The 23,149-nt window shown below is 42.3% G+C and overlaps 1 protein-coding gene across 2 annotated transcripts in view; it reads left to right on the forward strand.

Annotated features, from left to right (window-relative positions):
- The window catches only part of LOC143859630 (uncharacterized), a 40,483-nt gene extending 20,187 nt beyond the window's left edge, over nucleotides 1-20,296 (forward strand). Inside the window, exons 3-4 of one of the 2 annotated variants that reach the window (XM_077370288.1) lie at nucleotides 19,576-19,788; nucleotides 19,883-20,002. In XM_077370288.1, coding sequence (XP_077226403.1) covers nucleotides 19,576-19,788; nucleotides 19,883-19,917 — 248 coding nt within the window. In that variant the 3' untranslated portion in view covers nucleotides 19,918-20,002. Of the gene's footprint in view, nucleotides 1-19,575; nucleotides 19,789-19,882; nucleotides 20,003-20,279 lie in introns of those variants that run through there. The other variant, XM_077370289.1, reaches the window with a different exon arrangement.
- Nucleotides 20,297-23,149: the final 2,853 nt, after the last annotated feature.

Below are 23,149 nucleotides of genomic sequence, written 5' to 3' on the forward strand. Positions count from 1 at the left end.
GTGAGAAAAATTCAGTGGCTTTGATTGCAAAGTACACTTGCAATGGGTGTCCCCGACAACTCTCCAGCAAATCCCCAGCGAATCTCCGGCGACTCCCCGACGATTCCCCTGCGAAATTTCGAATCTTGCTCCCAACCATCCCCGGGGCTTTCGAATCCCGAATCGAATCCCGTTTTTTATTCCCGCCCTGGCAACCTTGGTTCCAACACCGTGGGTAGTCGGTGTGAGTAATAACGTGCCTTCTGGATCAGGACGATGATCTCAAAGTGGACGCATTCTGGACTTTGTATTTTGGACACCCTTTTTGGCTTTGATTTCTGTTTTGATCCTAGCTTTGACTTCTGTTTTGATACTAGCTTTGATTACTGTGTAGTTTCGATTGCACCTCGATTCAGTATTCTATTTTGATATGCTCTTTTGATTATCACTATACCCACTCTTTCTGTTTGAGACTTCAATATTCAATTCTGACCTTTCTGTTTGACCCTTATTGAGCCTTGGCATGCTTAGACCTACACTTAGAGTAGTGCTTTATTATGGACTGAGCTTTTCAGCTGACTGTGGTTTATAACATTTTCAGATTTAGATCCTCGTGAGGCAAACGAGGAAGTCGAGGCTTTACCTTGGAGATCTTTTAGTTTGATTTGATCAGTTAGATAGTGAGTATTATGTGAACCTTGTAAAAGACGTCGCTAAATTTCTTTAAGCTTAGCTTATTTTATGCTTGGATCTGATATTATTCTGTTAGCCTTGTATACTTGTAGAGCTCGCTTTACAGGTATACGGCGCTGTCATGTCCTACGCCTAGGGTGGGGTTTGGGGCGTGACAACAACGAAGGCTTTATGTTCGCGGCGAGCTGCCTCTCTTCGCGTATTTTTTTTCTGCCTGGACCGATAAAGAGGCATTGGGGCATAAGCTCGCAGAAAATCATAACGGACATCCTCCCATTGACTGTATGGAGGGTCGCCTAAGTTACGACGCTATGTCACCATGTGTGTTCAAAATGACTGAGCTTGTCCTCTTACAGTTTTTCTGAGTCGGTAGATGGGCGCGTGGTCATCATAGTCATAGTACACATAATAGGCATCTAAATCATAGATCCATCGTAGACATGCATCCTCATAATAGCTATAGTGAGTCTGGCCTTCAAATAACTATCGTCGTACCCGTCAAAATATGGAACATATGGTGGAGCCATTGGGATCGGCGTCGAAAAAATAAAATCAACCGTCTGATTTGTCTGTCATGTCGAATGGAAGACATTGCTTTTCGCTGATCTCAGATTGGACTGTTAGATGGCTCGGATTTGCGATCGGACCAAAACGGACGGACGGCCAAAGTTAGTCGTTGTAGTGCTTGCACTAGTTGTTGACTGCTGAAAGTAGGTTAGATATACTCGAAAAGTTGTCATGAAAAACTTTCGTGTTGATGGCGAAACCCAATTTTGAGCAGAAACGGCTCGAGTGAGGAGAGAGAAAATGAGATGGGGTAGAGAAAAAAAGTAGAGAGAGAATGAAGAGAGAGATAGAAACTCTGATTTGTTTTTTCTTTTTTTATAATTTTTCTGATTTTTTAATATACCCAAAGGGAAAGGATGGGGTGTACTGGAAAGGAGAGGGGGTGTATAAGATATTAGATAACTTACCTCACGTGTTTCTTTAATATTTTGTGGCCCACCATCAATCGGATGAAAGAAAGAAACCAATATGTGACTTTACTTTCTCAAGTTACAGTGTAACTTGTCTAGTGAACAAGGAAATAGAAACTGGTTTATGGGACTTACTTACTTTTAAGTTGACCTGTTAGCACAGGTAACAGCTAAAGTAAGTTGCCTTTCTCTGCAAGAAAGCTACAGATACGTTATGAAACAAACCTATTCAACAAGGCAATTTGCCTTTTCAATAGGACCAAAGAAAGAAAGACTCAAGCTTCTCTCTTACGAAAAGGAATTGCCGGAGAAGAAAGCGGACAGGGTTTGATGGAGAGGAGATTGAACACCGAAAAGAGAGGATCCGGATGATTACGGCTAAAAATCTGCAGGGCTTTAGGCTGGGTTTATGTTGCAAAACTGATTGAATTGGGTTTCTTGGGACTGTTTTGGATGAGAAAGGACTGGGTTTCTAATGGCTGTTGTGTGTAGCTTCAATTCAACTTCAGGGTGCAAGGGGCTGGTTGTCAATTCAATTTCAGGTTGATTGGTGGTGAAGGGGGAAAAAATAAGGGATTATGGATGAGGCTGGGGTTTCTATAAGTTGTGTAGGGGTGGGGTGGCTCTGTGAAGAAAGATGGGACCTAGATGGGCTGATTATAAAATTGAAAGGATGGTGTTGGCTTAGATTCAAGGGAGGGATTAAGGCTATTTGGGTCTCGGGACTGGTTCTGGACTAAAATAAAAGATGAAGATTGTTGGGTTATCGGCTGAGATTCAGGACGAAATATGGGCTTGGGAAAGATGATGGCGTACCTTGAAAGGGATCTCGGGACTGGTCTTCTGCCACTTGGGAATTTCTGGGTTGTTTAGGGACTGGTTTTAGTGTATCGAGAGGTGGCTGTGAGTGGGTAGTTTGGGGCTTTCACGAAGTGAGTGCTAGGGTTTCTAGAGGGGATTCGAAGTAAAAAAAAAAATTGGGGTTTTCGGGACTGGTTCGCAGCTGATATCAGGGCTATTTCTTTCGTCAAAACAAGCAGCAACAATAGCTTTTACTGTAGCAAATCTGAAGCTTCGTGCGGCAAACTTTAATGGTGTTGATGTGGAGGTTGAAGATGATCTTGGAACCTTTGCTCTGATACCAAATTTGATGTAGGACCGGGAAGAGAAATAAAAGAAAGGGGATAAAAGGAGAAGAAGAAGAGAGAAATAGAAGAAAGGGGAGAAGAAGAGAAGAAGAATAGGGGAAGAAGAAGAAGAGAAGAAGAATAGGGGAAGAAGAAGAAGAGAGAAGAAGAATAAGTAGAGAAGAACAGACGAAATTAGGGAGAAGTAGAAGAAGAATAGGAGAAGAGGAGAAGAGGAGAAGAGAGGGAAGAATAAGAGAAGAGAAGTAGAAGAAGAGAGGGAAGAATGGGGAGAACCTCTCAATCAATTCAATTAATCATCACAGTTCACAATAAAGCTGTAAAGAGGCCTATAAATAGGCAATTAACAACCTAGAAGATAGAAACCTACTAAAATAAGAATTCCTTAAAAGACTAAACTTCATAATTCTCAATAAGATGGAAAATAAAAGCCTAAAAACTAAATAACATGGAAAATAAATGCCTAGAAATCGTAATGGGCAAATATCCCACTTATTGGCCTACGATCTGCATCACTTTCTCTTTTGAATGGTTGCAAATTTCATTCGAGAAAAAGGGAAGACCGAGATGGTCAACCGGAGAGTACAAATCAAAGAAAGAAAGAAGAGAATATAAAAGCTACAAGATAAAGATAGAGATCAAGGGGGAAGGAACTCAAACAACTCTAGCTCCTGCTTCCCCACCCCATCCCTCGCAAGTCTATCCGCTACACCATTAGCAGACTTTCTGGTATGCTTAAAAATGATAGACGACCCTTACCTGTCTTGGATCTCGTCGAAGAACTTGGCAAATTTCCATGGAGGTATATTCTCGATCCACTAAGCCACCTAATGACATTCGAGGAGTCTCCCTCAATTATGACCTTATCCATCCAATCTTTTTCCAAATACTTTATTCCCTAGTGGACGACCCTAACCTCCGCCTCACTTGTGTCTGCAATCCCAAGGGGCCCAGAAAAGGACCAGATGACAACACCACTAGAGTCTCTTAGAACACCACTCATGCCTGCTAGTCCAGGGCTCCAGGGTTCCCCATGCTAGAACCATCAAAGTTTAGCTTTAGCATCCCATCTACAGGAGCCTCCCACTCTTGGACAGTCATAGGGCGCCTTTCTATACTAGAGCACACCTCCCTCCAACCCTACGAAAGGTCGAAGGCAGAAACGAACCTAAAGGAGGGGAGGATTCTCACCCGTGCAATAGTCGCTTCAATCACTTTCATGAATAAGAAATGAAGAGACCTGGCGACACCTTCAAAGACCCTAGAATTTCTTTCTTTCCAAAGCACCCATACGGTAGCTAATAGGGAAATGTTCCACAAAACGTTTCCTTTACTCTTCCAAGGAACCAACGACCACTCTTCCAGAAGATCTACAAGCCTGGATGGAAATACTTAAGACATTCCAAACCTGGACAGAATACCACTCCAAACCTCCCTAGCTACCTTTCAATGAATGAAAATATGGTCAATCGATTCCCCATCTTCTATACAAAGAGGGCAATGATCCACTAGCCACATCCCTCACTTCCGAAGAAAATTAATCGCCTGGATCCAACCGTGGCAAGTAGCCCAGCTGAAAGTGCAAACTCTAGGAGGAGCTTGGATCCTCCACACTTTAGCTTCAATGGAGAGCACAGGGCACGACACAAGATGGTTGTAGAATTATGTGACAGAGAAAACCCCAGAAGATTCCTAGATCCATATCCTTTTATCCACCCAAGACAACTCGATGTAACATTCATCTAGCAAGTGAAGAAGCCTTGCCACCACATCAAGTTCCCTCTCAAAGAAGTTTCTTCTAAAGCTTGGCTTCCAAATCACCCTATCCCCACTTCTTACGAAACAATCTTTCACTAAGGCCTCCTTATGAATTGCAACTTCAGACAAGTCAGGGAAAAGGTCTCTAAAGGGATAGGGGAACACCAAGCCTCCCAGCGCCCCCTCCCCCCCCACCCCAAACTCAACTCAACTAAACAAAGCCTTTGTCCCAACTAGTTGGGGTCGGCTAAATGGATCCTTTAGAAAAATTTCATGAAGAATGTGAAAGGAATTTCTCCGGCTCTAATCCTGGCTCTAGTTGGGTTCTTCTACGTGGATCATTTTCTTCCATTCTATCCTATCCAGGGTCATGTTCTCTGTTATGTCCCTAGCTATCAAGTCTTTCCTCACTGTTTCTACCCAAGTTGTTTTCGACTTGCCCCTACCTCTTTTTACTCCATCAATTTGGCATGAGTCACCTCTTCTCACCGGAGCATCCAAAGGCCTGCGTTGGATATGTCCAAACCATCTTAAGCGGTGCTCTCTCGTACAGCATGGCTGGCCTCACAACTGTCTTATAAAACTTTCCCTTCAACTTGGTAGGGATTTTACGATCGGACAGAACTCCTGAGGCAAGCAAGCTTCCACTTCAACCAAACTGCTCTTATTCTATGGTTAACATCCTTAAAGAGAAAAAAAAAACCCTTATGCGATCGCATGAATAGACCCTGAAATTGATACCTTGATTGAACCGATGTCGAATTCTCAGGACATCACGCCAAACCGTCGACCCTTGCTTCCTAAACCTATCTTCTGGTTCCCAATTGCCATGAGATGCTCCATATTTACTAGCGATCACTTTAGCCCAAAATTATTAATTCTCTTCCCCAAATTTCCATAGCTACTTACCCAAAAGCGCAAAATTGAACTCTTTGATCCTCCTGATTCCAACACCCCACCTTTAATGGTCTTGCAAACATCTTCCCATTCCATTAAAGGAATACCTTTCTTCTCATCATGACCCCCGCTCCCCCCGCCTCAAAAATAAAAATAAAAATCTATGCTGAATCTGTTCAATCCTATTAACTATGCTCATAAGACATTTAAACAAAGAAAGTTGGTAGATGGGGATATTAGCTAGCACCGCCTTGATGAGAGTGACTCTACCACCCCCCGAGACACCAAATTCCCTTTTCCAATTATCTGATCTTTGCTCAAGAGGGTTTCTTAGGTCTACCCACCCCAAGAGGCAAACCCAAATAAGTGGAAGGGAGATGATCCAACCTACATCCCATAATTCCAGCTACTCCATTTGCCATCGAAGGATCACAGTTCAAGAAAAAGATACTAGACTTATGAAAGTTCGATCTTTGCCTTGTAATCAATTCATAACAGTTGAGAATAGCCTTTAAATTCAAAATCTGCGGAATGAGGGGAGCAAAACAAGAGAATATCATCTGCAAATTGCAAATGAGACACTTCAACACCATTCTGTCCAATTCTGAACCCTTCAATCGGCCCGACATTTCTACCCTTTTCCAATAGACGGCTCAAGGTCTCTGCTACAATCACAAAAAGAAAGGGGATTACGGATCTCTTTGACGCATCCCCTTGGAGGATTTAAACAGCCGTTTAGGCGATCCGTTGATGATAATAGAGAATGAATCTGAAGAAAGGCAACTTGTGATCCATCCTCTCCAATGGGATCCAAAGCCCATTCTCCCAAGTAAGTAGTCTAGGCAAGACCACTCCACCTGGTCATAAGCTTTTTCCATGTCAAGTTTGCACAAGATCCCACCAACTCCCGTTTTCTACCTGGCCATAAGCTTCTCCTCTCTACTTAAGGAGTTTCCCTTGTTTGGTAGAAACAATTTCAAACGAGGAGAGATAAATAAAGGAAAGGCCAAGATTGGTAGTTGGGCCACAATAAAAGACAAGTTGAAAGGTAAAAATACCTGCCAGTAGGGGCATTGTTTCGTGAGGGAATCCCAAAAGAGTTCCATCATTTGACAGTTCATAATGCATTGGTTGAAGATGAAGAGCAGGCTACAGCTCGATTCATCATTGGTCTGCGATTTCAGATCTATGAGTCGGTTTCTCTTCATACTCTCCGCCCTATTGATGATGCCTTCCGAGTGGCCCTGAAGGCCGAGAATATCGCCCATCGTATTCTGCGAAGGGACACTAATATAGGCTACTCTTTTTTTTTTTTTTTCGTGAGGTAATCCCAAAAGAGTTCCATCATTTGACAGTTCATAATGCATTGGTTGAAGATGAAGAGCAGGCTACAGCTCGATTCATCATTGGTCTGCGATTTCAGATCTATGAGTCGGTTTCTCTTCATACCCTCCGCCCTATTGATGATGCCTTCCGAGTGGCCCTGAAGGCCGAGAATATCGCCCATCGTATTCTGCGAAGGGACACTAATAGAGGCTCCTCTTTTTTTTTTTTGGATGGGCAATTTGGGGTTAGGCGGACCCCGACCAGATGTATTAGAAAAAAGAAGATTACATTCTGATATAAGTGGCTCCCGAAGAGTCCTCTATCAAGATGGAAGATAGCTCAATCGGGATGGAATGGATAGGGATAGAATCTCCTTTACAAGCACATGAAAATTTTGAAAGGAAGTCTGCGGCTCTTTTGCCTTCTCGCCAAATGTGGGAGATCTTCCACGATTCAAAATGGTCTAGCAAATATTGAATTTTTTCTAGAGACTGCAACTTCTTCCAAGGGCAAGGCTGGAATTTTTGGATTACCTTAACCGCTAGGAGAGAATCAAATTCAATCAAGAGGTTAGAGATATTCAAATTGCGTGCCATCAATACTCCTTTGTGGATGCTTCAATCTCAAGGTTCTGAATTGTGCTAGGCTGGCAGTCAATGGAGAAGAGGGCGAGGATGCTACCTTTGCTGTTATGGAGATGTCCACCAATGCACGCTTTATCATTGAGGGACACGTCGGTATTTAACTTCACGCTAGAGGCGGCCAGAGGTTGCCAATGGCAGCTCTTAGGTACTTTGATTGTTGGGAAGATGAGCAAATTCATGTTTTCTGCTATGAGTCTGTTTTCATCAGTTGGGTTGTGGTCTAGCCGGAGGAAGAGAATGCGCTCCCTAGCGGCCCTAATGATTTTTTTTTTTGTATGAATTGTTTGTGGGTTTTTGCTCCCCATGAACTTTGTTGTTTCTTTCGATCCAAATGAAGTAGATTGAAGCCGTGAGGAGGATTCAAGCAAGACACGACGCTTGGCCTTTGAATTTGAATTTGGCTCTAATCCATGCTTCTTCATCTTTGAGAGATTTCATTTGTTTTCTTCTATGGGAGATACGCCACAGGATTGATCTCCAAATCCTGGCTGAGTAGCTACAAGAGAAGAAGAGATGATTTATGGATTCATTTTCCACATTGCAGAGAGGGCATGATCTATCTCTCGCTGAGCCAAGGAAGTGAAGCCTGTCACGAGTGGGGAGTCTGCCTTGGATAGCTTGCCAGGAAGTGATGGTGAATTTGGGGATATGCGCAAGAACCAGATTGAGGGAGCCCAATCGGCGCTCCGGTTATGGTCTCTAATTGCATCCCAAGTGCTCTGAATAGTATAGATCCCATCTGTATTAGGTTTCCAAATGAGTGAGGAGAGCCGAGTCAATTAAATCTTTGAGTTCAGAGAGGTGATGTTCCACTTGGTTCATGTCCCACCAGTTATTCATCATAGCATCAGAGATTGTTGCGTTTTGGGGAATAAAGGTGGGGAGGGATCCCAGGGATGTGAGCGTAGAGAGAGGGCCATTTGGATGCCAAGGATCAGATCAGAAAAGAAGTTTGGATTGACTTCCAACAATGTAGCAGATGTGGGGGAGAGCAAGGGTTCTTGATTTGATTATGCTACGAGCAGCCCAGGAAGGATTGTAGAGCATGGAGAGATTCCAGATGCTTCTATTTCGGATGTACTTTTTCTTGAAACAGTTTACCCAGGGGATATTTTCTTCATTGAGAATATGCCAGAGTTGCTTAAGCTGAGAGGCTTTGTTAAGGTCGGAGAGTCTTCTGATGCCAGGTCCTCCTTCCTTTTTTGGTTGCATATGGTGTCCCAAGAGATGCTGTGGTTGGTTTTCTCCAGCTTGCACCCCGACCATATAGTCTCTGGAGATTTTCTCAATTTTGTCTAAAACATTTGAAGGATGTGGAAAGCAGCAGACCTAAGTAGACTTGGAAAGCACTAAGGACAGTTCTCACCATTTCTACTCTGCCAGCTCTAGTAAGTGCCTGTTAGACCATGTGGAGATCTGATTTCTGACCTTGTCGAGAATGGGTTGGCAGTCTCTTGAGGTAAGTCTGGTGGTGATTAATGGAAGGCCAAGGTATTTGGTTGGGAGGACGCCTTCACCAATCTTCAGGATGTTGCATATAATTCCCCATTTCTCCCAGTGCTTTTGGGAACTCCCGAGAAGAAAACTTCACCTTTGGACGGGTTGAACTCCAGGCCAGAACAGAATTTAAAGTCTCAGACATTTTATGATTCCTTCTGCTGTTTTAGCATCTGGGTTGGCGAATATCATGACATCATCCGCGAAGAGGGTGTGGGAGATTGTTAAGTCTCTTTGAGAAAAGGGGGAGGAAAGCAGACCTTGAGAGATATAAGAGTTTAGGAGGCAGGAAAGCATTTCCATCATGAAACAGAAGAGGAGAGGGGTTAGGGGGATCCTTGTCTCAAGCCATTGGTGCTGGAGAAGAGACCATGGGGACTGCCATTAATGAGAACCGAGAAAGTAGGGGAGGATACACATTGATGGATCCACTTGCACCAGTTCTCAGGAAATCCAATCTTCTTGAGGAAAATGATCAGAGAGGAATGATTTACACTATCAAAAGCTTTTTTAGGTCCATCTTGATGTACATTGCTCTCCTGGATTTCTTCTTATGAAAGTTGTGGCAAAGGCCGTGAACTAGGCGGTTGTTATCTTAGATGTTTCTACCTTTAAAGAAAGCTGATTGGTAGGGGCTAGTTAACTTACCCATGAAAGGTTTGAGCCTATTTGCCATGAGCTTGGTAATAACTTTCTACAGGAAGTTACACAGGGAAATGGGTCTGTATTTATCTGAAGAGCTAGCTTCTGGGCTTTTGAGGATGAGGGCTATGAGAGTTGTGTTCAGCTCTGGGAGGATTTTTCCTTTGGCAAAGAAGGATTGGGTGGCCTCGATGATATCTTCCTTTATCAAGTACCAAATTTTTTTGAAACAAATCTCCATTAAAGCCATCTGGGCCTGGGGCTTTGTTGCCATCGGCCTTGCTTATGACATCCCAAATCTCCTCAGCCGAGAAATCTTTGGTGAGAGCATCGGCATCCTGGGGTTGAAGCAACCTTTTAGGATTCGGGATGAGAGATTGATTTATGAGTTTTTCTTCAGGGTCTGCATTTAGCAAATCTTGGAAGAAGGCTTACCATAGTGTTAGCAATAGCCTCAGGGTCATTAGTGATTGTTCCTTCTCTAGTGGTGGTCCCCTGGATGTTATTGCTGTTTCTATGGGCCATCATAGCTGAGTGAAAATAGGATGTATTTGAGTCCCCAAGGTTGAGCTATTGGACTCGATTTTTTTCTGGAGAAAATTTCTTCTTTTCTGGCAATTTTGACATAGGCATCTTAAAGAGTATTTTCCTCATCCCTTAATCTCTGCTTCATGGGTCGGGCTGCAATTGAGGTTTGGATTTCTGCTAGTTGTTGCCTTAGGAGAGGAGCAAAGATGTCTATCCTTCCGAAGACCCCATGATTCCAGCTCTTCAGGCATTTTTTGACCTCTCTTAGATTTTGGCTGACTCTGAACAGAGGTGTGCCTTTCACTTGGATTTGTCAAGCTCTTTCAACTACTTCATAGATTGAGCTGTCTTCAAGCCACATGGACTGAAATCTGAAAGGTTTCTTCCTAGCATTTGTGGACAGGGTCCTCTAGCTCGGTCGCTAGCATGGTTTTAAATTTCGGCCGAAATCCGAAATTGCGGTCTGAAATTTTGGATTTTGGTTGAAACCGAAACCGAAATTTCACGAAATTCAAAATTTCGGTTTTAACAAATTACCATGAAATTTGGGAAATTTGGGCTGAAATTTCAGAAAATTTGATTTTTTTTTAAAATAGTATTCTTCCCAAATTTTGGCTGAAATTTGGGAAAGAATAAAATAATACTTTTTTTATTACCGGATTTTGGCCGAAATTTCGGTTTCGGCCAAGGCAAAAATTGTTACCGAAACCGAAATTTAAAACAATGGCCGCTAGTGACCCTGTGACAAGTCTGCCAAACTCCACTCTTACTATTAAGAGCAAAGTTGTGAAAGTCCCAGTCGGTGAGACAAGCGCAGGGCGTGCTCTTCTAGGACCCAAACCACCCAATCTCTTCGATCCGAGAGTCACGAAGGAAAGAGACTAGAAACACGTACTTGAATGCATAAGGCTATGAGTCAATCTACGCAGAGTGAATCGGTCCCTAAGGAACCCCCGAAAGCGTGAACCAATTCACTGGTTGTCTGATTGTCTACTTAGGGTGTTCAATCCTTATACCAACAACCATTAAAAAAAAAACCTTATACCAACACAGCAGAACCAGTAGAACGTGATGATAAGACTAAATGTGAAGAATAACATGCTTCACATGGTAAGAATGTTTGAGGGAGAGTATGATCAGACTATCCTGGATGGGGATCATGTAGGGGCCGTTTGTGTGATTCGTCTTGATATATTACCCCCTCAAACCCCGAACACGTATGAATGTTTGAGAAGAGGAGCGGTGGAGAAGCAGGGACCAGTCCATGACAAGAGCAACCAACATTATACCATGTTTAGGGTGAAGAAATATACTCGTGCACAGCCCAAAAGTAAGGTCACTGATAAGATTTGTAAATGACATCAAAGTGATGCTATGCTGAGAGAAAACCAGTGACATATCCCTATATCCAGCAAGGTAGGTCGTGAAGAATTGAGTGCATAGAAAACTAAAGAAAACAGTGAAGAAAGCTGGTGCATGATTTGTAACTAGCACTGTTAGGCCTAAAATCGGTAACAGATACGGCAGTGACGTAAGAGCTGATCTGGCGGGCCCAATGAGCTGGACTGAAGGAACTGAAGTCCTGCCCAAGAGCGCACGTAGTCAGAAGACCAACTTGGAGTCGTTGCTCCGGACCCCCCTTCGACACTCAAGTCAGTATGAGCAGAAGTGCAGAGCCAAACTTTAAGAGTGGCAGCTTAGAAGTTATTACCCTTTGCTTTGAGCCTTGAGAGGCCTTTTATAGAGGGAGGCCTAGGGTGGTTGAATTACCTACCCCAGGACAGGTGTCGGCGCTTCTGTGGGTTTAGGTTTACCTACTCTCAGGTAATTACTGGATTACCCCTGGGCCAGTGTTAAATTCGTGGTGGACCCCTTAAGGGCCACGTGTCGATAGCTAATTGGTCGTTGCTTTTGGCCACATGTCGATAGCTAATTGGTCGTTGCTTTTCATACCCTATCAAGCACTATTACCAGCGTGGAGAAGGAAAGAAGGGATTCAAGAAGACAAGAAGGATTGAGAGGATTGTTGGTTATGCACAGTCCTGTTTCTTGCTTTTTGACTAGGGACTGTAGAAACTGCAGGGAAGGCAGCATGGAGTGAAGGGGAGATAGAGAAGGAAAGAAAGAAGACAGAGAAAATAGAGGAGGGGAAATGATAGAGGGGAAAGAGAAGAGGAGGTCACTGTTGCAGTTGTGGACTACACAGTCACAAAACTGATTTGAGTGGGCCTCTATTAGGTTTATAAAAGTATTAAAGTCTTAAGTGTTAAATGATTGGGCTCAACCTATTGGCCAATAGGATATAAGCTTCACTTAAGTCATTAGGTTAAATGACTTAAGGGGTAAGTGATGGGTGGGCCATGGTCAAAGATATAAGTGTGAGATGATGGTAAGGTGGTGTGGGCCCTGGTTGATGTGGACAACCCCCAAATCTAGGCTCCCAAAATAGAAACTCAAAATAGAAAGTGTTCTCAAAATAAAAAGCAGCCTAGATGCTCAGAATAAAAACTATAAAAAAATAGAAACTGTCCTAAAATAGTAGATGCTCATTAAGGTTGGATCACATCAACAGTTGTACTTCCGAGGGATCCCATAGGGAAACTTAGGCCTTCGTACTCGCTTTATTTGGACGAATGACCAAACCAGCGGCCAACAAACATGATTTGTGAGCGATCATACAGTTGCTTTGGTACTTCAGGTCAAAATTGGCCTAACTCATTGAACCACAATCAGTTCTGGCATGCCCCCATACGCCCACCGTCTGCCGAAGTGGTTGGGATGCATATCCATATGCCAACAATTTCTTCTGCTACTCCACACTGGACGTTCAACGCAAACAGAAGTGGGAAGAAAGTGAAATGGAGGCATTTTCAGGGATCACATGAGTGAGCAAATTCTCTGTTTCTCAAGTCCGATCGGGTGAATGGACTACAATGAGGTGTATGCATAGTTTCAAAACTCCCCTGCCTCATCATGGACACCCTTGAGTCGACTCCCTTTTACCTAAGCTCCATTCTTGGTGGGAACCCAAAGGTTCGTGGGTTTATCTCAAAGAATCTTTGGAGCTTAATTGGTTAATCTTTACATAAAATAGCACAAGCAAACCCAATTTTAGATTAAGTGTTCGAAAAGTTAAACAATTCGTGTTAGTGTTACTTAAGTCAACCTTTGAGATAATTCATACAAAATTCAGTTCAATCATAATTTGCAATAAGGACTTACACCAAAGATAACCTATAGATAATTATGGGAAGCAATAAGTAATAGGTATGAATAAAATCCGAAAATAAAAAAAGTGCAAACTGTAAGGCCCAAATAACAAACATCAATCTAAAGGAGAATAGTCTCAAGAGTAAGGCTAAGGTAAGCGAGCTAGTCAATGGTATCATTGGCGAAATCAAGTCTAATGAGGTAGAAACGGTGTAGGTTAGATCTCACCCAAAGAAGTCAGCACATCAACTTCAAAACTCGTATGTTGGAGGTCCAAGATGGTGGAGGAGAAGCTCGGAAGCCCCGAACAGTCTCCGCGCAGCAGCATTCAATAGTAAATGATGTCCGGGGTGGAAAATACAATGAGAACTGCAGCCCAAACGGAAAGAAACTGGTATGAGATGAAAAATCTTGGACAAGGTGGTGCAAATTGAGAGGAAATCAATGAAATGTCTCGACAAACAGCAGGGTGCCTCTATGGAATAAGGAAAATACCGCATGGACTGAGAAAGGGTAAGAAAATATGAGAAAGATGCGAAAATGAGACTATTATGATGAATAGTCCCTAAACCACTCTCTAATAGCCCCAAAAGTCTACAGGGACACCAAAGAGAGGTGGAGGTGAACAAGAAAGAAAGAGTGAGCTGGGCTGGAGAAGAATAGAGTGGACAAAGGTTTTAAATTTCGATTTCGGTCGGCATGAAAATGGAAATATTTTGCTTTCGGTGGAAATCTTGTAAAATCAAGGAAATGTATGAAAACATATGCAAATGATGAAATTTTAAATATGAAACTTTGTGAAATGCTAGAATAAGCACAAATACATACTTAGAAACCATCACATAACCAAGAAAGCTATCCATAATGGCTTAATCACATCGGACACCCAGTAACATGCGTAGTCGCACATTTCTGGAACAGTAAAGTCAATAAAGAAGTAGAGTGTAATGAAGTATAAGCAAGTAATGAAGTATAAGTAAGTACACTGAATAGTCTCCCCTCGAAGGACCCCAACTCTATGTCAAGACCACATAGAGTTACGAGGTATTATTGGTCCCATGCTGATTTGACATCTCCTACATAAGATATAATTTTTTGTTGCCTACCAAATATCATTCTTACATTAATGAATTGAAAGGAAATGCAAATAATATCATCTTTTCATTTTTTTGTCGTTCTGACCATTTCGGTCGAATTTTGGGAATTTCGGTCAAATTTTGGAAATTTTGGTCAAGATTAAGGAGGTATTACACCTTTACATTGGCCACCTCGATCGTGGGATCTTTTCTCTATCAATAAAATCTTTTATCATTAAGAAATGTCATAATTGACTCAGGTCATTTGTTTCATGTCCAACAGCTCATCCAAACATATAAACGTGTGAAAGGCGTCATCCTACCTTTTGATAAATCAAGGCGGCTTATCACCTTCTTGTGATTAGCCTCATCTCACTCTTGCTATGCGAGTAGTAAAGCCACCTATGAATGTTTAATTTATCACATGATCAGCTAGCATCTAGTTTTACAATATGCATTATCACTAGCAGGAAATACTGAACAATTACAATATCGCATGGATAAAGAAAAGGGGTGGCCCAGTGCACGAGGCTCCCACCATTGCGGGGCCTGGAGAGGGCTAGATGTACACAGCCTTACCCCTACTTTGCAGAGAGGCTGTTTCCGTGACTCGAACCCGTGACCACTAGGTCACAATGGAGCAACCTTACCGTTGCGCCAAGGCTCGTATGGATAAAGAAAAATACACAAATATTATCTACACGAACAAAAATCCATGTAAAATGACTGAAAGGCCACACTGATGTCCAATAAATATATGCTCACCGATAAATAAAATGAGAAATGCCAGTATATTACAGAATGAATTTTTTAATGATATAAAAAAAAAACTTCTATAGAAAAAGAAGGCAAACAGCGCTCACAAACCGAGCGGGTCACAAGCGGGGAAATATCACAGAATGAGTGAAGTACCTTTAAGACCATCCTAATGAAATCGACAGAAATTTAATTGCTCCTGAAATTTGTGAGAAAATTAGGAATATAATGTTTTCAGTAATATTTGTACTTTACAGTCACAAGTCACAACAGCACAGATTTTGCAAAAACAGTCTTTTATTATTGTATCCCGTGCCATTTAGCTACACAATCTTGCCTAAGTTCATAATTGATGTTTTGCTACATATCTCATTATGGGCCTAGCTGAGTTCCTAGGATTTTAGGTGATTGTCTAAGGTTTTTAGCCTTGTCCCATAATGACCACCGAGTGCACCAGTGACCACCTGTAAATTGGTCAGAAATAACAAGTCCTAGGTTGTGCAAAACCATTTCTTCTCTTCCCAGAGAGGGAAACAATACAAGATTTTCACTTTTCATCCATCTAAGCTCCAATTGCAAATCAATTGGAGTGAATTTTCATTGACGGCGCACAACCAACATGAGGATTTTTTCAAACTTTATACAGAATCATGAATTACTGGACATCCCACTCAACGGAGCAAAGTTCACTTGGTCCAACAAGCAGGCTCATCTTGGAATTTCCAGGGCTTTTTAGAATTGCTTCGAATCCATAAGCGACTGTTGCTGACTACTTGGTGAGAGAGGGTCAGGGTGGAATAGGGTTCTGGGATATTCGCTTGCGTCGAGACTTCAAGGATGATGAAATTCAAGAGTTCCAGAGACTACTTCTTTCCCTGGAATCGGCATATTGCTCGCAACATAAGGAGGATGAAAGAATTTGGATCCCTCTTCGAGTGGGGACTTCTGCGCCAAGTCTTTCTTCTCTTGGTTAAATGAGGGGCATCTTTCTCCGGTAAGGCGTATTTGGAAATCGTTGGCTCCACCAAGGGTAGTAGCCTTTGGATGGACACTGATACACAAGAGGATCAATACATGTGATCGCCTAAAAAAAAGGCACTTCAGTATGGCTAGTATGTGTGCTCTTAGTCGTCAAAATGAAGAAACCCTGAACCATCTAATGCTGCACTACGCTTTCGCTTATCATATCTGGACAAAAGCAATCAGAGCTTTTGGGGTCTCTTGGGTCTGCCCTCAGTCGATCTGCTCCCTCCTTTCTGGATGGCGCTCAAGGCCCTTTGGAGAAATGGGTAGATATCTTTGGGCAACAACTCCATATGCCATAGTATGGAATATCTGGAAAGAACGCAATAGACGCATCTTCCAGGAGAAAAATAGAACTGTGGCTTGTGTTGCCTCGGATATCAAAATTGAAATGATTTCATGGACAAAGGTCAAGAAACAAACCCCTTATGTAATGGGTGACCTTATAAGGAACTAGTGGTCAATAATATGGGATAGAACTATTCGTTCCAAGCCTAAACCAAAATGGTCATGCCCACCATTAGGCTAGTTGGCGGGCTGAAACTGAATTTCGATGGCAGCGCTTTGGGCAATCCTGGAAGAGCGGGGATTGGAGGAGTCATTAGGAACTCTTCTGGCTCAGTTGTTATGTCATATTTGGGACCTTGTAGAATATGTGACTCTAATGAGGCTGAGGTTAGAGCATTACTCTTTGGTCTACAATGGGCATCTGAACACGACCGGCGTCCCCTTATAGTGGAAGGGGATTCCTCAAATGTAGTGGCTTGGGCTTCTGAGTCATCAAAGGGTCCCTGGAGATTGCAGGAGCTAGTAGCGTAAATACTGGATCTAATGCGAGTACTTAATCCGTGGCTTGAACATTGGAGGCGATCGGCAAATGAGATGGCTGACACTCTGGCTAAAGCGGGAGTAGAACAGGAGGAGCATGAAATATTTTCGTATTTGTAATGTGAGTATTCCATTATGAAAAGGATAGTTCTATCCTTTCTTCTGGAAGTATGCTTTGCCTTTTTTGTAAACCATCGGATATGTCCGGTGTCTTATATCTAATATTTGTAAATGCAGGCTGGGACCCCTGGTCCCGATTGCGCTTCAAATATTAATGAAATTTGTCATCTTTAAAAAAAAAAAAAAAATTCATTGATGGCTTTGTACTTTTTCCTTTTTGAGGATCGTTTTTCTTTAATTTCTACAATATCAGAATATGAGAATGTATTAGTATTCCGTGCCATTTAGCTACACAATCTTACCTAAGTTCATAATTGATGTTTTGCTACATATCTCATTATGGGCCTAGATGGGTTCCTAGGATTTTAGGTGATTGTGTAAGGTTTTTAGCCTTATCCCATAATGACCACCGAGTGCACAAGTGACCACTAGTAAATTGGTCAGAAATAACTGGTCCTAGGTTGCACAAAACCATTTCTTCTCTTCCCAAAGAGGGAAACAATCCAAGATTTTCACTTTTCATCCATCTAAGCTCCAATTGCAAATTAATTGGAGTGAATTTTCATTGATGCCTTTGTTCTTTTTTCCTGTTTTTTTTTTGAAAGATGACATTTTCCATAAATATTGAAATAGCATTCGGGACCAGTAGTCCCAGCCTGCTTTTACAAATATTAACTGGAAACCGGGCATACAAGGACTATTATAGGAAAAAAAGAGGAACATTTGTTCTTCCAAAAACAGATGTACACTACCCTTCCCTGAGGATCAAGACTAATTACAAATATGATACTACTTCGAAATCCTCCCTGTTAGCTCCCGCCTTAGCTAGAGTGTCAACCACCTCATTCGTTGAACGCCTTCGGTGTTTAAGTCTCGGGTTAACTACCCGCATCAGATCCAGTATTTCTGTAACTGGGCTTGAAATCTCCAAGGACTCTTTGATGTTTCAGAAGCCCAGGCTACGACGTTTGAGGAGTCACCTTCCACTATGAGGGGACGTTGATCGTGTTCAAAGGCCCACCGCAGTCCAAAAAGTAAGGCCTTGATCTCCGCCTCATTAGAGTCACATATACCGCATGGTCCCGAATACGTCATAGTAAACATCCCAGAGGAATTTCTAATGACAACTCCAACCCCGGCCTTTCCAGAATTACCCAGGGAACAACCATCAAAGTTTTGTTTCAACCACCCCGTTCGGGGACTCATCCATTTAGGTTTGGGCTTGGACGTGATGGTTCTATCTCATATCACAGACCACCAGTTCCTTATCAGATCCCCATCCCGTAAGGGGTTTGTTTCTTTGATTTTATCCAGGAGACCAGTTCCACTTTGATATCAGAGGCGACACGGGCAGCAATTCTACTCTTTGCCTAAAAGATCTGTCTATTGCGCTCCTTCTAGATGTTCCATACTATGGCGTAGGGGGTTGTTGCCCTGAGGTATCTAACCATCTCACCGAAAGGCCCTGACCGCAAACCAAGGAGAAGAGAGCTAATAGATTCAAGGCAAGCTCAAGAAATCCCAAAAGCTCCAAATGTTGTTGTCCATAAAAAGTATGCGAATGGACAATGCAACATGAGATGATCCAAAGTCTCCTTATCTCGATGGCAGAGGACGCACATGCTCACTAGGCTGAAGTGTCTTTTTTCTTTTTGAGGATTATTTTTCTTTAATTTCTACAATATCTTCGAACAAGAAAACATTTTTCTATGACAGTCAAAGTTAGTATATCCACATTTAGAATTTCATGGACTTCTTAATTTAACATTTAGTAGTTAGTAGTAAGACTTATTAAAAAGTAGTAATACTGATTTCTATTTAATTGCATCGGCTAACAAAAGCGATGTGATCTAACCTCCACTCCGATAGAGTTAGTCGCACTAGAAACAAAAATGTTCACAAATGGCTGATTCCGGGTCGTCATTCATGTTGACGTTAGATCATCTTGAAAAATGAACCGTGCGTCAAAAAATGTCAAAGTTGATATTTATTATAGCTATTCGCTGCTCCTATTTGTATGCTTGTACTGTTGTATGAGAACTAAATATCGGGAAAAGAAAAGAAAAAGTATTTGGTGAAAGACTATACTAAACATTCTTCTTTTCTTCTAGGCTTGCCTTTTGGTGGGTCACTTGTGAGTGGGGAAAAGTGTCACATAGGCTTTTTGATATCTTGTTTGGGATGTGGTTTTCTCCTTTATTCTCAAAGAAGCATTCTTTTTCTGTTCAATCTGAGCACCCAATAACTTGTGCTGTGTGATGTTGTAGGACTTCTGACCTCTTGATCTCTCTTGTTGGCATGGCTTGCTTTCATTCATTTGTATATGTATTTTTAGGTACCCAAATACAGTTTAATGTATATTCTATGTTATTATATCCTGCTGTACTCATATATATGTACCAAAAATCCTCTCTGTTTTCATGTCAAATTTACATTACCTGGATTACCATAGTGTTGCCTCTGGTTTTCGTAGGTACTGAGGATTTCTGCCTCCAGATGGATGGATCAGAGAGATCATACCAACTACTGGGTAGCTTCGCCGCTGGACAACATTTATACTCTTTAGAGAGCGGCATGGATGACGTTCTCTACATAGTTTTTAGCCCTGAGGGTCTGTACAGCTTAGATAAACCTCCCAGGGTCAAGATTCCTACTCTTAATGCAACAGAAGAACATCTTAAGGCTTGTGAGTATAACTAACCTAAACGAATTATATTTTGATCATTCCATGTTCTGATGAAGGTGAAAAATATTCTGAATCAGTTCTTATGTTTTCTTAGGGTGGTTCACACTGCTCGTAAATACTGTAATTTAGCCACAAATTCAAAATCTCTGGACTCTGGGTTTTTCTTGTATTTTATGATGGGAGAGAGTGTTTCCACTTTCCATCCACTTCTCCACACAGCTCTTGCTCCAACTTGCCTTCAATGGTCAAAACCAGTCATTTGGTGGTTTCAATTTGAAAAACTTTTATTGATTAATTGATCCTAACCATCCAATGGGTGACCTATAAATTGACAATTAAATCCATATGCACTGTTCTCATTAACTTGGGTATCCAGCAGTCCAAGTTTTCAAGGCAACCCAACCTTGCCAACCACAAAAGCTTGCTTACGAATGGATTTGGTTATAACCATTGTTCTAAATCAAGAGCTGATTCAATTTCTCACATAACAGAAACAGGTAATGGGACACACGTCAAGTGTCAGATAATGCCTACCAAGTGCCAGATAATGGGACACACGTCGACGAGAGGGTGTCAAATGGAAAGGGTGAGCCGTCTCACCACAGGATAAGCACTGTTGGTGGGGGGGACACACGTTCTGTTTCAATATGATTGCGGGGACATCTGGCAAAAATCAAGAAATGTATGTACGGAGGATGGAACATGTATCCTCAACGGGAACCTTCTGGTGCTACACTAATGAGGAAAAATAAGTGAGGATTGAATCGATCGGGATACCGGCCGTGGAGATTGTGGTCGGTGACGAGTGTAACGCCACTAACCCTCGTGGTGTGCCATGTTCTCGCTGCTTCGAAAAATGTACCACCAGCTGTTATCCTCTTGTCAGTAGTATGGATCATGTTAACCAGTTTGCACCCATGCTGATTGAAGATGGGAGACCGGGTAAGGAAGGTGAATACAAACGTAGGACTTTTGTGGTCAGTCGGTGGAAAGTAAATACCGGTCACCACAAGAGTTGATATAGAAACCGGCACTATTCCTCTGGGTCATTTTCTGGTTTCTTCTCCAAACGACGATATTACATGCTTATAGAAAAGCCGTGCGCAGAAATGTGATCTCGTGCCGCTAACTCGATGCTCAGAAAGCGGAGAAGATCTTCCGAGTCACCGAAAAAAGAGGATATTGCACATGCGTTTCTGAAATTGAAATGGAGTAAGGCTAACAAGTCTGATGCCTCACGGGACGAGGCTACCGTCCAAAGAACCACTAGTGGAGGAACGATGGCGGGTGATGGGAATAATATCATTTCTGAGGGTGGGTGCTGAAAGTTGTGAAGGGAAACTTGCAAGAAAAGGGGTCGCTACAAGGAACAGGAACTGTGGAGATCCCAAAGGAGAGGGTAGAGATCGTTAAAGAAGTTGCAGTACAAAGGGTCGATGAGAATTTTAAGGGAGCCCACTTCAAGGGAGTTTCGGATGAGGCTGAAAGGACAGAAGACAAACCTGATGAAGATCGAGAGGTGAGTAGTGGGGAGTTGGAAGCCTTGAAGTCTAGAGACTAAACAATACTCGCTGGAAGTGGAGGTTCGTGAAAAATTCGAGAAGCTCTTTCTCTATCAGATGAATCGGATAACACGATTGTGGATTCTACCATACCGGAAAGGGAACAAATGGGAACAATGGGTAAGGAGCTGGGAATTAGTTACGAAGAAAACGAAGCTGCAACATGGAACATTCTGATGATATTGATCACAGGGAAGCAAATAAAAGGTTTGTGAGGAAGCAAGTAAAAAAGGGGCACCAGGAGGTGCGGGCCTTAAACGGAGGTGTACTGGGAACAAGGGTGGGGGTTTTTCTCATGTGCTATTATGAAGATTTCTGTCTGGAATATCAGGTGCTTGGGGGCGGAGAAGAAACAGCATTCTATTAAAGATTTGGTTCGGGGCAGAAATCTTGATCTAATAGCTGTTATTGAATAAAAAATCATTGGTGTAACAGAGTCAACAATCAATAACTTATGCGGGAGAAATCACAGACAATGGGTAGCTAAAGAAGCGGTTGGAACGGCATGGGGTATTATCGTAATCTGGAAAGACGGTTGCTTTATAATGGAGGAGGTATGCATAAAACGTTTTTCAATTTCAATCATGTTCAAATCTGCTGATTGGAATGAAAAATGGAAGATAACTATTGTATATGGACCGGCTAGAGCACGTGAGAGAAGAGGGTTGTGGTCGGAACTAAAGGACATTACGGAACAATGGCAGGGACCGTGGATTGTCGGGGGCGACTTCAATACGATCAGGTACCCGTCGGAAAAAAATAACCATTGAAGGATTACTGCCAGTATGAGAAACCTGTCAAATTTCATACAAGAAACTATGTTGACCGATCTTCCATTAGAAGGAGCTCGATTCTCATGGTCGAATAACCAGGATAATCTGATGAGGACTAGGATTGATCGTATTCTCGTCTCCAAAGAATGTGAATGGCAGTTTCCCTTTATTTATCAGAGGGTTTTGCTGAAACCAACGTCAGACCATAACTCTATTCTTATGAAATATCCGTTTACTCTGGTGGTCCGAGACCTTTCCGTTTCGATTTGGATCTTTGCAAGCAAACGGGGTTCGATGACAGAGTTTATTCGTGGTGGAATGAAATAAGGGTGGAAGGCTAGGGAAAGGGTTTGGCAGAGGGAGGAGGAGAAACTAAGGAGAAGGAGAAAAGAAGAGGTTCTACATTCACTACACACCTTAGAAATCAAAGAAGAGGTTGAAGAAATGCTACTACACACCTTAGAAATCAAAGAAGAGGTTGAACAAATGCTAACCAGTGATAAATTGGAAAGAGTACAGCTGATGGAGGAACATGGAGAAATTATGACGAGGGAGGAGATCATATGGCGTCAGAGATCCCACGCTCTTTGGTTAAAAGAGGGGGATCATAACTCAATTTTTTCACCGCATGGAGAATGTACGTAGAAGAATTAATTCGATCAACTGTCTCAAGGAGGGAGATGTACTGGTGGAAGAAAGTGAGCAGATAAAAAATTTCCTTATCGGCTTTTACTCCAATCTATATGAACATGAATATTCCTGGAGGCCCAAGCTGAACGGTTTAGAATTTCTCTCAATCTCCACAGCTCAGGCTACGTATCTGGAACGGGTATTTACGGAAGATGAAGTGGAGAGAGAGATATTCTCTATGGCGAAGGACAAAGCTCCCAGTCGTGACAAATTCCCTATGGCTTTCTATCAGAACTACTGGGGAGTGATGAAAGATGAGTTTATGGCGGAACCATGAATTTCACGAGCGTGGAATCCTGAACAAGGAAGCTAATACTACGTTCATTACCCTTCTTC

Source organism: Tasmannia lanceolata, unplaced genomic scaffold (genome assembly GCF_043159265.1).
Source record: "Tasmannia lanceolata isolate RefF3 unplaced genomic scaffold, GAP_Taslan_0.1 ptg000035l, whole genome shotgun sequence".
In the NCBI taxonomy this organism is placed as follows: Eukaryota; Viridiplantae; Streptophyta; class Magnoliopsida; order Canellales; family Winteraceae; genus Tasmannia; species Tasmannia lanceolata.